At 39.0% G+C, this 14,853-nt stretch overlaps 1 protein-coding gene across 3 annotated transcripts in view; it reads right to left on the reverse strand.

The window, feature by feature from the left end:
• Positions 1-14,853, reverse strand: part of CYTH3 (cytohesin 3) — a 98,796-nt gene that overhangs the window by 23,031 nt on the left and 60,912 nt on the right. For all 3 annotated transcript variants that reach the window (XR_006284194.1, XM_037909983.2, XM_043523629.1), the window contains exons 6-9: positions 13,539-13,619; positions 9,555-9,667; positions 8,144-8,292; positions 7,243-7,354 (exon numbers count right to left, since the gene is read on the reverse strand). Coding sequence is in view for 2 of the 3 variants with exons in the window: in XM_037909983.2 (XP_037765911.1) it covers positions 7,243-7,354; positions 8,144-8,292; positions 9,555-9,667; positions 13,539-13,619 (455 nt within the window). In the remaining variant the exon portion in view is untranslated. The remainder of the gene's footprint in view (positions 1-7,242; positions 7,355-8,143; positions 8,293-9,554; positions 9,668-13,538; positions 13,620-14,853) is intronic.

Here is a 14,853-nt window from a genome sequence, read left to right on the forward strand (position 1 = left end):
CTTCCTTACTCAAGAAGGTTAAATTTTTGTTTAAACCATTAAAAACATCTGAGGCTAGAGAACAATTGTAGAAATGGCCTGAATATCTTGGAACTTTATCAATTCGCCTGCTGGGTTCTTGTCTTGCAGACTGGGTACTATTATACATCATATCCTCCTTTTGGCTGGTTATAGGACCCGCAGTAGGTAATCCACTGCTAACACTATGTAACATTCGCATTTACTCAGCAAATTGTACACTTCCACCACACACATACACGTATTTTAAGGAAACAATTTGAAAGTGGAAGAGGACAAGAACTAAGAGACAGGCAAATGCAAGATGCAGAAGCCAAGACAGAATCAATGGTGGTACAGTGAGCTACAAATGCAAAGCATGAGGGAAGAAGAGCAGGTGTCAAGTGGTGAGGGACATCAGAGACAGGAAAGATCTTAATTTCTGCATCTTGATGACAATGTTTTAATGCATCATAGGTCTGTTCCGGCTTCCATCAAAGTCAATTGAAAGGGTTTAAGCTAGAAGTGGAAAAGCCAAAATAAACCTTAGCCTGACTCAGTTCTGGATCCATGAATGAGAAGCAGCCAAAATAACTATTAGGGCAGTTCTACCTTGTTGTCATTGTGACATTACATATTTTTCACATTATATAGTGTAAATTCCAATTATTTTAGCTCATGTTCTGCCTTGTAAGTTGGCCAAGTCCTTGGCTTTGTTTGAGTTTGACTACCATCAAAAACTTTACAGCTTGCCCAGATCTATTATATGAAGAGATTCAGTGGGGCAGGAAGGTGTAGAGCAAAATGGATAGGAAGATATTAAGTCTCAGAAAAACAAATAAGCAGGGAAACTGGTAACCACTGCAAAGACATCTTAGACTGAAGATAACGAAAGGAGAATTATGAACTCTTATACAAGGTCAGATTAGAATAAAAGGCAGATAGGAAACTATACACATTGTAAGAAGGCCTGCACAGAGACTCCAAAACCAGACAGGGCAGACTTCAACAACACTAGTAGTGTCCAGAATTAAAGTAACAGTAGTTTGGGGGCAGATTATATGCCATTTGACAGCTGATAAAGGACAGCGGGCATTCTGCACTCACCAGTTTATCAGGTGAGTCAAGAGTACCCACCACAATATCACAGGACTAGAAAATAAGATGCTCAGTATGACTTATTGCTCATAATGTCACATTTAAGATTACTGGGTAGTAGTAACTATCACATAGCAGATCTTTTTCTTCTTGGTTTCAGATGCCTTAGGCTGCCAGAATGATGATATAGCACTTTGAATTAACTTTCTTTTATATCACACTCCTGCTGTCAGTTTAAAAAGATACATTTTAAAGGGTATTAAATTGTCAAAAGAGAGACTGGAAACAAAGTATGAAACCATAAGTATTTAAAGAACAGATCAAGATATAATCTACAAGTGCGTCACAAAGACCAAGCTAATAAAGTAAAATAAAAGGAACAGCACCAATAATAAGCAGCACAGAGCAGAAAGGCTTAAAGGATCCAGTAAATGGATAATCCAAGGGCATCATCCGGAAATTCTACATCAAGTGAATATAGAGAAGAGAAAAAAAATGCAACAGACCAGCTCTTTTCACTTATATAATCAGATTATAGGAAATTCTCTCATCTCAAAGGGAACTAGAAACCAGAAAACAAAAAGAAAATTTCTAGGGGAAAAAAAGATGGAGAAGTAAGTAATAATTTACCCATCACAGTTAATTAAAAATATTAAAGGGTCTTAAAATTGCCTAAGCATCAGAATAAGACAATTATGTATTTCAGGTGTAAAAAAAGCTTTTTTTTTAAAAAAACCCCAGTAATGTCAGCACATCCAGCTCAGTCAAGGTGATTTAGAGAACTAGAGAGTGGCTAAAATTGTCATAAAAAAAGACTTAAGAATGATTTTGGATTAATTAATGACAGTGCAGTTAAATGCAAAGGTTCAGAAGCTAATTTAGTGCCTGGAAGAGTACACAATGAATATGTGTTTCCACACACACAAGAAATTTGTCCAGTAATACTGTACAAGACTAAAATCACATCAGCTATAAAGGGAATGATTCAACTGAAAGGAGTCCCACAAGCCAGTTTCCTAGCCACCAGTCCCTCTTTCAAGAGAGGGGAAGAGAAGTAGCACCCTCTTTAGAATGCTGTGCTAGGGGCAAGTACCATGTACAGAGTGGACTAGGAAGTCTGGGCCCTTTGAGAATCCTTTCACATGCACAGCGAGTTGCCTGATATTCTAGTATAGGAGCAGCTGCTTCTGCGGCTCATGGTCACGTGTCCAGCTTAAGTCACTTCCCTCTTCTGTCAGTAGGATATATATTTGTTTCCAAGTATCTATTTTTCTCCCTCTAACCAGAAAAAGGAAATGATTCAAGCCACATTAATTGTAGCTTTTTTTAGTACGAGACATTTTGGGTCAGCTATTTGCCAACAGAAGCTGTTCTTAGAAAACACACACACATGCTGGCACAAAAGAATTATGTCCCAGGCATTCCCTCCATCAATGCTCATGTCCAGCTTTAAATTCTTAACTGGAGAGGGAAGGGGTTCTCCTTGCACCAACAATTCCTTTATTTGGCCCATAATTAATCTTTATGCAAATCTTGAGAACAGTCCCCAAAATACTAATGTCTGAAGCTGTTACAAAGGATATTTGATTAGCATTCACCAGTCTTCAGCCACTTTACTTGCCACCTAGATGTTCATTGTACCACGTTAGACGGCATACAATCTTGTGAGTTACGAGAGCAAGTTGAGTACTTCCATACAAATGCACTGGTTGAATCCACACCAATGTTCTAAATCAAAACATTACTTCTTGAAATCCAGTTCTGGCACTTAGATTTGGCAGGATTTTATTTACACAAAGTCACCTCTGAACAGCTTTCCACAGGCAAGCCCTCACAAAAACAAAGTGTTTTGCAGGCCAGGGACTTTAATTACATTATTAGGATGGTTTCAATGACACTATTAGGATGGTTTCAGAGCCAGACTAGCCTCTGGAGACCTTGGAGTTTTTGGGCAGATGAACTTTACAAAAAATACTAACATAAGAAAAGTCATGCTCTTGGAGAGAGCAGTGAAGTGAGCAGTAGTTCCAAGTGAAAGAAAACAAGGAAGCAGACACTATAACAAGGCAAAACAGAAAGCACTAGCTTGATATACCAGTGGCTTCTTCCTGTTCTGATCTCTTATTTTTTCAGAAAACATATTTTCTGTCTTCAAGAGTAAAGCAGATAACAGCACAATTGATAGTCTTCATTTTTTCCTACTCATTATACGAATCAAGACTCCTTAGTATTTTGATAATGAATGTTTGAGTATTCAAATCCTTCTTTAGGCAGAGCCTCACTAATTTAGGAATAATACAATGTGCTAAGAGAGAATGTGACTTAACACTGGGAGTTGGAATAGCCCCCGACATCATACTAATATATTGGCCAAGCTTCCCAGCAACAAGAAAATTGAAGGGATAAAAGAAAAAAAAATCACAATGTTTATTTCTGTTCACTGCATTCATGGCTCTATAGCTTACTAACTTAGCAAAAATATTTGTCTGCACCAGTCTGTGTCTATTGATGAAACACAAGTCCTTCAAGAAACAGTTGGCTTTACATATTTACAGTCTAATTCACAGGAAAATTACTGACGTTTCACCTCCCTATCCAATTAACCCTTGTGCTGTGGGCATTTCAACAGCAGCACCTTTCAGTTTAATGCATGCTCTTATCACTGGGACTTCGTAGAATTGTTTGTTTAGTCGGCACATAAAGATGAAAGCTTGGGGTTTTTTTGGTTCATGTGTCCCTGGAGCCACAGGTAGAGCACCCAGAAATAAATGGTGATTTTATTGATTTATTGCATTTTTCTTAAATTCGTTTGCATCTCTAATTTCTTAAAGCTCTCATTCTTTTTTCATTGACTATTTCTTTTGCAGCTGATGCTTTACCACTATCCTTCAATTTGTCCTTTCCCACTGATTGACAGTGGATAAGAAATATTCATGGCATCACTGACATGCTCACATCCAATTGCTTTTCTTACAAGGTGATATTTTTAAAAGTAAAATATATATAGTTGCTGATTCCAGATCTTTATTTTAATTTCAAGAAAAACACCCGTATTTATTTTTACATTTATGTTTCACCTTTAAGAGATTTATTTCCGTTATGAGCTATTTCTCAAAGGTTGGCATGTATAGCACTTTTTCATGTAGAGGAGTCTGATTAACTAAATATCTTCTATATTACACAATTCAGTTATAACAGTTTTACTCCTTGGAGTAATTTAAAAAGGGAGTTACTATAAATTAAAGTCACTACTGGTGAAGGTAAAGTTATTGCATAGTAGTATTTGCAAGCAGATTTTTGTATATATTTAAAAAACATCATCAAAAGTTTTAGATTTTAAAAAACTGTAGATAATATTAATATTGAAAATAATTTGAGTAGTAATAGACTTATCTGGATGGTTTTTGTACTAAAATATTTCTCGTTCTTGAAGTCTTGTCTTAAGAAATCCTTTCAGTTGAGGTGAGCACTCGCACATACTGTTGAATGGATAAATGTATCAGCTCTTCAAGTCATCTTTCAAATTGTCTCAACTATGAATACTGTGCCTCTTAAGCCATTTATGTCTTCAAACATCAACAGGAAGACGCTCTGCTTTTTTACTTAGGAACACAAAGAGGGTATTTGAGGATTTTGCAGTGTTCGTAACATCTGCAGATGAAGTAATGGAGACAACCAAACAGCAAGTCTTCTGGCCATAAGCCACATAGCAGGGGGTAGTGGGCGGGGGGGAACACATAGGCCATGGCCCAACCACTTTTTGGCCAGGCCAAACCTGACAGGTGCTGTAACCCCACACACCAGCTTGCAACTCCACTTACTCAAAATTGGAGGAAGTGCGTATAAGGCTCATGGGAAGGAGGGCCAGGCTGCTGGTGGGGGAGGCACTTGAGAGGGAAAGAGAGGGGTCAGGCACGGAGGGCAAATTTATGGGGGCCTCCACTTTAAATGGCCTTCTGCAGCCCTTGCTCCCGGCATTGTGTTCTCCGGGCTCCATTGCAAGAGGTGCCAAGCACCCCCAACTGATGCCAATGGAAATTGAAGGTGTTTAGCACCTGAAACTATGGGGTCCTGAAGTAGCAAATTGGCAATGTCTCCAATAGCTCTCCCCCAAGGCTACAATATTTTTGAGGTGGCCCCTGAGCTTATTAGAATGTATTCTTAATAAACTGATACTGCCAAAGCACTTGTGCCCATACACTCTTCCGTTCACTTGGTTGTTACTAGCGCAGAAGTAAAGAGTTGAACAACTGAGTGAATTTATGGACTATGGATATCGCTACATTATAGTTCCTATCAATATTAATACATCTATCTACAATCCACAGCCATTTTCACATCAGTTCCTAAGATTTAAAAATTAATATAAACCAGCTGTTGTGGTTGGAGGCATTCTGCCTACAGGGGACAGAGAGGCTGGGGAAGCACATGCAGTAGCTATCATTGTTACATCTTTTTCAAGGATGCCACAACCAGCTGTCACAGATTCACAGGTCCAGTGCTCTTGAAGAGCTCTGGAACAGCCCCTGCGAGTGTCTCAACCCTCGTATTTCCTGCCAGTGCCAGCCTCAGCCTCAGCCCCAACATCTAGCTGGCATGGACAGAGGTGAGCCTTTGCTCTGCCAAGTCCTGCTGGCTGCTCTTTAATTCCCGCTGACCTTGCACTCAGGGATCATCAGGATTCCTGGCTGCCTCTGAGCTGGAGCAAGGTTCCTCTTATACAAGAGCAGCCAGAATCTGGCTCTGACATTGAGCAGATTTTGGTCTTTAAATCAGTGTTTTAAAACAAAACAAACAAAATTTTAAAAAAAACCTAAAACCAAGTTTTAGAGTCTGTTCTAATCAGAAAAATGACTACCCTTTGCAGCTGGCTGCCTCATTAAACTCATTAAATGGATAAGCAAGCCACATCAACTTCAGAAGTGTCTGCAAACAAATCAGAGCAGCTTAGAGTTGCAGTGCTAGCATGCTACCAACTGCCGGAGGCTTCAGAATCCTGAACTCTGAGGTGTTTTTATATTTAATTAAAATAAACTGAACATAAAAAAAACCCACACAAGAAAGTTACTTTGGAATAACCAGTCTTTTTAGCACATGCACATTTCTGCTAGAGGCTATTTTGTTTAAAATAAGCCTTTCAACATTCTGACAGAAAATTTTCATACAAGTAACAAAACACATTTTAGAATGTGTGTTACAAGAATAAGATAACTGCACTTCTCTGCTGCGAAAAGTACTCCTCTCATTTGTATACCTCAATGAGCCTGAAGGATGTTGTGAAGCAATCTGAAACACTAACTATCATTGTGTTGCTTTACAAAGTATATATTCTTATTTTGTAGAAGAATCTTATGGGGGGAGATAGTAAATTACTAACACCATAATGTACAAGCATACATTATGTACAAGTAGAGTCCCACTGGGGCTAAAGTTAGTGACATTACATGAGAAGCGCAGTGCTACAATAAATTTGATTTAAGAAACAAACAAAGAAGAAGAAAAATAAAAAAAGAATGAGCAACTGAACAAGGGGGGGGAGGGAGCTGGAAAGCCATCAGGTACGTACCTCCTAATGCAGAATAAGCAGAGACAGCCAGTCACAGAACAGAAAGGTGATAGGTCATAGGCCATAAGGAAAACAAGAAGGCACATTTAAACCACTCATTAAAAATCACAGCCAAAACCAAACCAACAGAAACTCACAAATAATATGGAAAAATGGAGACATACAAAAACAACTATTTGAAAATAAATGCATTGCTTTTTGTGCAGAAAACTGAGCTGAAGTGATTGTACAGTTTTCTGGAATGGTTTCACATAGATTTGTTATTTTTCAGTCACTGGGATTTGTAAACAGTAAATGGAGCTTCCTTTCTGCTGCTGAGGTTTCAGTTCTCAAGTACCAGAAATCAAACTCCACTTCAAAATTCAAGTGACAAGATTACGTCTCCTTTTTATACCTGTCAGAATTAGCAATTACACAAAACAGTGTAAAGGAGTTATTGATTTTTAGATCATATGTTTTTAAGCAGGAATTATTGCTAATTTAATCCTATTAGATTTACAACAAAGCAGTTAGCAAGGAAAGTGGCATACACATCACTCAGACACAAAGCAAAGTATCAGAGAAATTGCTCTTCTACTAACCTAATTTCAGTAGCCAACCTTCTCTGTCTGGATTAAAAAATGTATGTGTTAGATCATTCCCGTCATCTTCTGGAATTTTAAATGGCTCATTTTTAATACTTTCATACAAATTCTGGAAGAAAACAAAAAAAAAATTCAGCAACACGTACATAACCGATAACCAAGAGATTCCGTTCTCTCTTCTCAGACTACTTATATAAAAATGAACTAGGAACATCTCCCACAGAAACTGGAACCATTCCTCCTCTAAGCAGCATTCACCACAGTCTATAAATAAAGTTAAAAGCAGATATAGTTTCTTTTTAAATAAGTGTCCCCTTTTGAAGATTTCCTGTGTATTTCTCAGTAAAGAAATAGCTTTTCTTAAGAAGTTTGGCACTCATTTTTTCCAGAGCTTTCATATTTTCAACAGTTTTGTTCAATACAAGCTTCACTAAAAAAAATTGTTTTTGAAAAATATTAGACATCACTAACTTGAAAATCACAATCAAATGTCTGACATCTTTGTAGCATTACTTTTCTTCCACAGTAGGTCATGATGGCTGTCTTTGGAGCCTCAGTGATCTCTACTATTTTCCCCCCTTTATTCTCCCCACACTCAACCTGATGTTGAACAGAGCAGATTCCAGTCAAGACAGACTGGCTGTAGCGATATATCCAATCAACATTGCTCTAAAAGCCAAAGAGGTTGCTTGTTGAGTGAAGCAAGGTGTTTCTTCCTCTCAATCCCTCAAGGGGCTGAGGTATGTTGCAAGCTCATGGTACTTGGTTGTCAAAGCTGCATCACACAAAATGATCTTGAGACACTAATTGACAGATTAGTCTGAGAATCCTTGCACTTGCTTCTAAGCCCCACTTCAAAAACCATGAGGTGCCACCTGGTCATCTTAATGCAACTTACCCGTAGCAGTTCTTCTGGAAGGTCCCCACCTTCATTAATGCCACGATTCATAGATATAAACCGCTCCACTGTTGGTTTATCTCTTACATTATGGTTGTGTAGACTAGTATTTAACATAATGATTGCAAATGATAGCACATAGCATGTATCTGAAATAACATTGAAAAGAGTTATTGCTCTGTGTACTGTAGTATACGGTAGCCTGTAAAAGAAACCCCAGGCAGTTCTGAATAGCAAAGAAAGGGAATTATGCACGTCTCCTCCTCCCCACCAAAAAACAACAAAACCCTACATACAAATACAAGAGTAAGTCTTGAGTTCTTTGGTGTTAACCATGGACATATATGGGAGGTCTAAAAATAGAAAATGACCTAAGGATCCAGATCAGGGGAAAAACTTTTGAATGCTCCCTCAGAACACTGGACCTGTTAACTTTCAAATATGCCATCTATCAGCTGAGAGTTTGTATTTGCTTTTTGTGACACAAACCACGTAGGTTATTTGTGCACATTTTATCTTCAACGTTTTTGCTCCAAGTTACCCCCCTTGTTCCTTCAACACTGCGCTGTGTTTGTAAATCTGTTTTAAAGAGTCCAGGTTTAAATGTTAGGTTATTTTCCCCTCTTTTTTGCCAAGTGGGTCTCCTAACGTTAGTCCCTTGAGTTTTATTTTTAACGTGTTTTGCTTTTGCATTTTTGCTTCACACACAGATGATGAGGCATAACATTCTGGCATTTGCAGAAATTGGTCCCCACCCCAAAAAATCATGAAATCTCAGAAATATTGCTTATTTTGATACAGCAGCGTTCTGCTGTAGCATCTTCTACCTTCCAGTTTGTCCCATTTTACTACAGACCTTTGGAGGCATTTGTATGATATGTTGCACTTTATTAATAGTTTATTTAAACCATTGTTTTAACACAGCTAGGAAGAAAGATGTTTTTGATCCAATCTTGCACCGCTTACTTAAAAATAAGAAGTAGTGCAGGATTAGGCCCTTTGTTTTGCCCACACCTCAGAACATTCTTGTTTTTCATTTCACATACTGTCTTAGCCTGGACTTCCAAGTTTGCCGCTGTGATAAATGAAGTGTGTGTGGACGAGTAGCTCCCTTTGATGGACACCCACCCAGCCCTCTTGGTAGCTGTTCGCTACTAGCTGTTCTCTACTTGCTTTACCTGTAAAGGGTTAAAAAGTCCCCCAGGTAAAGAAAGTACAGAACAGCTACCAAGAGGAATTTTACAGCTAACTGGCTGGCTGGGTGTCCATCAAAGGGAGCTACCCCGCCCTCCCCCCCACACCCACTTCATTTATCACAGCCGCCTCCTCTTTGAATTCAAGACAGTTTAACACATGATCTGACAAATGATATAATAACGGTGATTCTGATAGAAAACGTATCATGACTAACCTGTAGACTGAAAGACTCCAGGGTTACAAAGGCAATAGCGTGAAGCAAAAGCTTCCATCATACGATCAATTTTCTGAGCCTCTCCTGGAAGTCTGAAACTCCATAGGAATTGCCTAGAAAAGGGAAGCATAAACCCTTCAGTAAAATAAGATCCATTCCAATATTTATACATTAGACATATACTGGCAATAATCAGCTTTTAAGCAGAAATTAGTCATTTGTAAATAAAATGAGAAGTTATTTTAAAACAAATCTCAAAATTCAACTCGTAAGGAATTAGAAAATATTTAACTCAGCACTCAGCCAACAGCACTGCATGTTCACAGGCAAGACAACGTATTCAGGCAAGACCACATAGTCTGGTACTAATTTTGCAATTCTCTCCTTTTCCATGTTGGCAGAAGCGGGAAATACGTAGGAGTCCATGCTCTCTAACAAGCTGTACCACAGTGCTTCTTCACTGCTAAAAGGAGTATATTCTTCTCAGGACTTTGTTGAAAGGAAAAGAGGGCTGTACTATACATAATAGCCCAGAACAAAAAAGGTGGACTAAAACCCAATATCTTTATTTGAATCAACCAGACATGATAAGTCAATGCACGATGGATAAAGGGACAGACTATGCTACCATGGCCAGATCTTAAAAAAGGAAACATGACCCCTCAATATCACTGTGATGGGATTTAAATTCAGATACAGGAAATAAGTGTTCCTATTACAAGTATGAAATAAAAAAGAGTAGGTTTTGCCTTCTTCTTGGATTGCTCTTTAAAAAAATAAATTGAGTTGACAGGGATATAAAAGCTGCAATAAAATGTTAAGCAAAATGACTGCAAGAACTGATCTAAAATTAAAAGCACTATAGATTACAAATGGTGATTAAAACAAGATTCAAAATAATAAAATTATGAACAGAACAGCAATATTGGCGTTAAGACAGAGTTAACACAGGAAAATGATGTTCTCAAGTGCTGTACCACATAAAAAAATTTTCACACTTCCTGTTGGCATAGCAGTTTAGGAATTGTTAGTCGTGTTCTTAAGTCCAGCCATCAAAGCTACAACTGTAAGGCAAAGTTAGGGCAGACAGCACAGCCTCTTGTTTGTGGCTCTACTTCTTTGAAGCTGGCCAGTTGAAATGATTTTGTGTTCATAAAATAGGAAGTAAATATCCACATCCATAAGATGACGACGTCAAAAAAAGAAACTGACGATTAGGTACAAAAAAGTGCAGTCTAAAAAAAACTTCCAGTGGCTGATATTTTTACAACACTTCTGTAGAGGGACTGAATCTGCTTTCAGTAGGGGTGCCTTGTTGACATTTTAACATTAAGCTTCCCAATTCATGAAAGGGAAGACCAAGAGTATTTGCAAGCAAAACAGAGTATCTAAGGATATTTGTAATGGGTCGCAGAACCTTTAATATCCAAGCTGCCAGTTCTGAACCACTCCAGATTAGCAGTGACTGAAAGAAGTTGCATCAGATTACTGTTTGGTAGCATAAATGAAGTTAATTTTAATGGTCTAAAGCTCATTCCTGGTGGACATGTGTGTCTCAGCACAAATGGGCCTCTTGCTGGCAGTCTCAGAGAGAATGCACAGTTGACTGGGCATGGAGAGTGAACTGACACTACCTATGCTGCACCTCTTCAGTGCATGAAATGAAAAATTTCGCCTCAGAACCAGCAATCCAACACGTGCCATGTGTTCTAAATAGAACTGGTCTGAGAAATTTGGATGGAGCCATATTTTGTTGAAATATGCAGTTTTGTCAAAATGCTTCAAGAAATCAAACCAATTTTGCACAAATTTTGTTTACAAAAAACAAAAACAGGAAAAAGTCCTGACAATGTCAAAGAGTCAAAATCAAAAACAAACATTTCCATTTGTCTAAATTTGAACAGTCTGAAAAAATTCTTTAAAAGGAATTTTCCTTTGGAGAATTTTGAAATTTTTGGTTTTCATTGCAATTTGGAATGAGGCTAAATTTCAAAATCTTTAAATCCTTCACATAGCTCTAGTACTAAATTCACTTACGGCATATTTTAGGTGCCAAAACCAAGCGAAAGCTTGCCAGACAGGTTAATATAAAACAAGAGAGAACATTTTAGGTAAAGGATGCATGAAATCAAGCAGTTTTCTAATTGTTGTACTATAATTGTTTTGTTATTGCTGGTTTGTTTGTGTTCGGTTTGAAAACTTTATGGATTTGGTACAACGTAACTGAAATTTTGCTGCAATAAATCAATGTTGGTCAGTTTTAGTATCTTCCACAGTCTTTCAGTTTCACTTATAAAATTCAAGATTTGTGAAAACTCAAGCAAAAATACTACTGCATATATAGATAAGTCACTGTACTCCCCACTGTCCTATATCATAAAACAAATATTTTGCATTCCCTATATGGCATGTAAATTGAATTTTCATTCTCTGGGCAACTTCTGCTCTCAATTACTCGGGATTTACATTGCTGTCTCTCCACTGGAAATTAGATCAAGCAAAGGTGGGTCCCCTGAAAAATTATTTGACCAGTCCTAAGTACAAAGTCTGTCTCCTTCCCACAAGCCCCAAACTGCTCTGCCCAAACAGCTGGATATTGTAGGGGAAACCAGTATGAAATAACTGCAAATGGTGCACTTCTGGAGACAGTTAAAATCTCTTATTCATTTGCATCTTTTAAAAAAGCCATGCCCACATTCACATTGCTAGGCCATTTATTAACCAGGTGTTCCTCTCTACAGTACCTTCCCCTCTGCCACGTTTTATTGTGTGTGCTACACCCAGCTGTTTCCATCTTGTCTTTAGATTAAAAAAAACAACACACCTACTGAATTTATAAACTATGTTTGTGCAGCTCCCAACACAATGGGGTCCAATCCTGATTGAGGATTTTGGGAGATACTAGAATAAAATAATTAATAGCAGCAGCCTGCGGAAGAGTGGATTGAGGTTTGCTATTAAGAGGCAGAAGGAGATGGAAGTATCGTGTATTCCAGACAGAACCATGGAGCCAGAGGAAACATCCTGATTCCTCAGGCAGCTCAAGTTATCACCACTACAAGCCTTAGTCAGCATAAAGCTGCTCTTATGACACACCACATGAGAATGTAGCATGTGTAGGAAAGACCATATCAACATTTTAACCTGTCTGTTTTGGGGTGGGAGCCCCTTCTGGCTACAAAATTGACAGCACACTCTAAACCCCAGCAATTCATTGGAATTAATCTGGATTTACATCAGGTTAACAACCAGATTCAAGCACTACATATTTTAACCTATCTGCTGCCAACCTGTGAAAAATTAGAAGTCTACTATTTATTTAACAAGAATAAACACGTTAAGAATTTAATTCTGAGATGATGGGAAGGAATCGATGGGGAAAAGTAGAAGAAATACTTTGCTTTGATAATATTTTCTTTACAATGGAATCTAACCGCCAATTCACAGTCAGGGACTTTTTTTGCTTATCACAGAAAATTTGCACTTTTGCGCTATTTGGCAGGCACATCAAGCATCATTTCATGGAGGATAGGTCCATCAATGGCTGTTAGCCAGCATGGGCAGGGATGGTGTCCCTAACCTTTGTTTGCCAGAAGCTGGGAATGGCAAACACAGGATGGATCACTCGATGATTACCTGTTCTGTTCATTCCCTCTGGAGCACCTGGCATTGGCCACTGTCAGAACATAGGATACTGGGCTAGATGGACCTTTGGTCTGACCCAGCATGGCCATTCTTATGTTCATCTGAGACTAGTCTTGGGCCCTTTGCATTTGTGTGAAATCATTAATTTCACGTATTAAGAGTTCAAAGGCAATGTACATGCAAACAAAAGAGTGAAACATTAAGATTTGTTTACTAACAAGATACAGAGTAAATCATACATTCAAGTAAAAGATCGGCTGCTTGAGTGAATCATCATCATCTATATACTTAGATTTAATTAAATATGAAGTTTGATAAAGGCAATTATAATGCACTCACCTTAAGGCTTGTACAAGATTGAGATCAGCAAACTCATGGAGTTCAACAAAAGCCTGAAGAACTTTAATATTAAATTCATCTCTGAGAAAAAAACAAAATGACAATAGAGAATTACTACATCAAACCATAAACTTAAAGAACTGCTTCCTATTAATGCAAAAGATAGAAAGGAAGTACGAAACTGACCAGGCAAATAGATACTATCAATCAAATGAAGCCATCATTAATATTTCTAACACATATTTAGGTTTGGGATATTTTAAGTGCAAGATTCTTCTCCCAATTTTGCTAAGATGAAATTTAACCTAGTAGGACTAGAAAGTGCTACTGCTGCCATTGAAAACAGGAGCTGGCAAGAGCCTGTCACTCCACATTGATTTTAACTCTATCTAAATGATCTTCAGAATGACTCATTCTCTTTGCTCAACAGTTACTGTTGCACCCGTCTTGAAATGGGAACCTCAAGCAGTCTGGATAAATGAATGGAAAGACTAGAGAGTTTCACGGTAGCTTTTATACGTTCAGCTATAATCCTTTGCCGAAATGCTATTTTGTAACTTCTTACACCAATATTCCCAGAGAAAAAACGGTTACTAACACAAGCAACACAGGCTTCCTCCTTTCCCTGGGGGTGCTCAACCCCTGCTCAGCCCCATGCCCCATCCCTGTTCCACCCCAGGCCAGGCCTCCACTCCACCCCTTCCCCCAAGCCCCACCCCACCTCTTCCCATCCAGTTCTGCCCCCTCCCCCAAGCACGCCCAGTCCCTACTCCTCCCCCCTCCTGCCCCCACAGTGCCTCCTGCATGCTGCAGAACAGGTGATTGCGGCGGGCAGGAGGTGCTGGGAGGGAGGGGGGGAGCTGGCTGCCAGTGGGTGCTAAGCACCGAGCACCCACGGATTCGGCTCGTATGGTTACTCACCTTCCATCACTCTCGTTCTTAGAGACGCATTGCTCACGTCCATTCCATGCTAGGCGTGGGCGTGCCGCATGCACCATTGCCAGAGATTTTCCCCTTTGTGGTATCCATTGGGCCGGCTCCAAGACCCTCTGGAGCCACATCCTTATGCGCCGGTATAAGGTGCTCCACTGGCCCCACACCATCTCAGTTCCTACTTGTCATTAACTCTGACAGAGGGGTAGGAGGGTGGGTCATGGAATGAACACGAGCAACACATCTCAGTTACAGAAGGTTAGTAACAGTTTTTTCTTCTTCAAGTGCTTACTCATGTCCATTCCATGCTAGGTGACTCACAATCAGTACCCCAGGAGGTGGGCTTGGAGTTTACGGACATGCTGATTTTTACACTGCTCTT

Source organism: Chelonia mydas, chromosome 10 (assembly GCF_015237465.2).
Source record: "Chelonia mydas isolate rCheMyd1 chromosome 10, rCheMyd1.pri.v2, whole genome shotgun sequence".
NCBI classification, from domain to species: Eukaryota; Metazoa; Chordata; order Testudines; family Cheloniidae; genus Chelonia; species Chelonia mydas.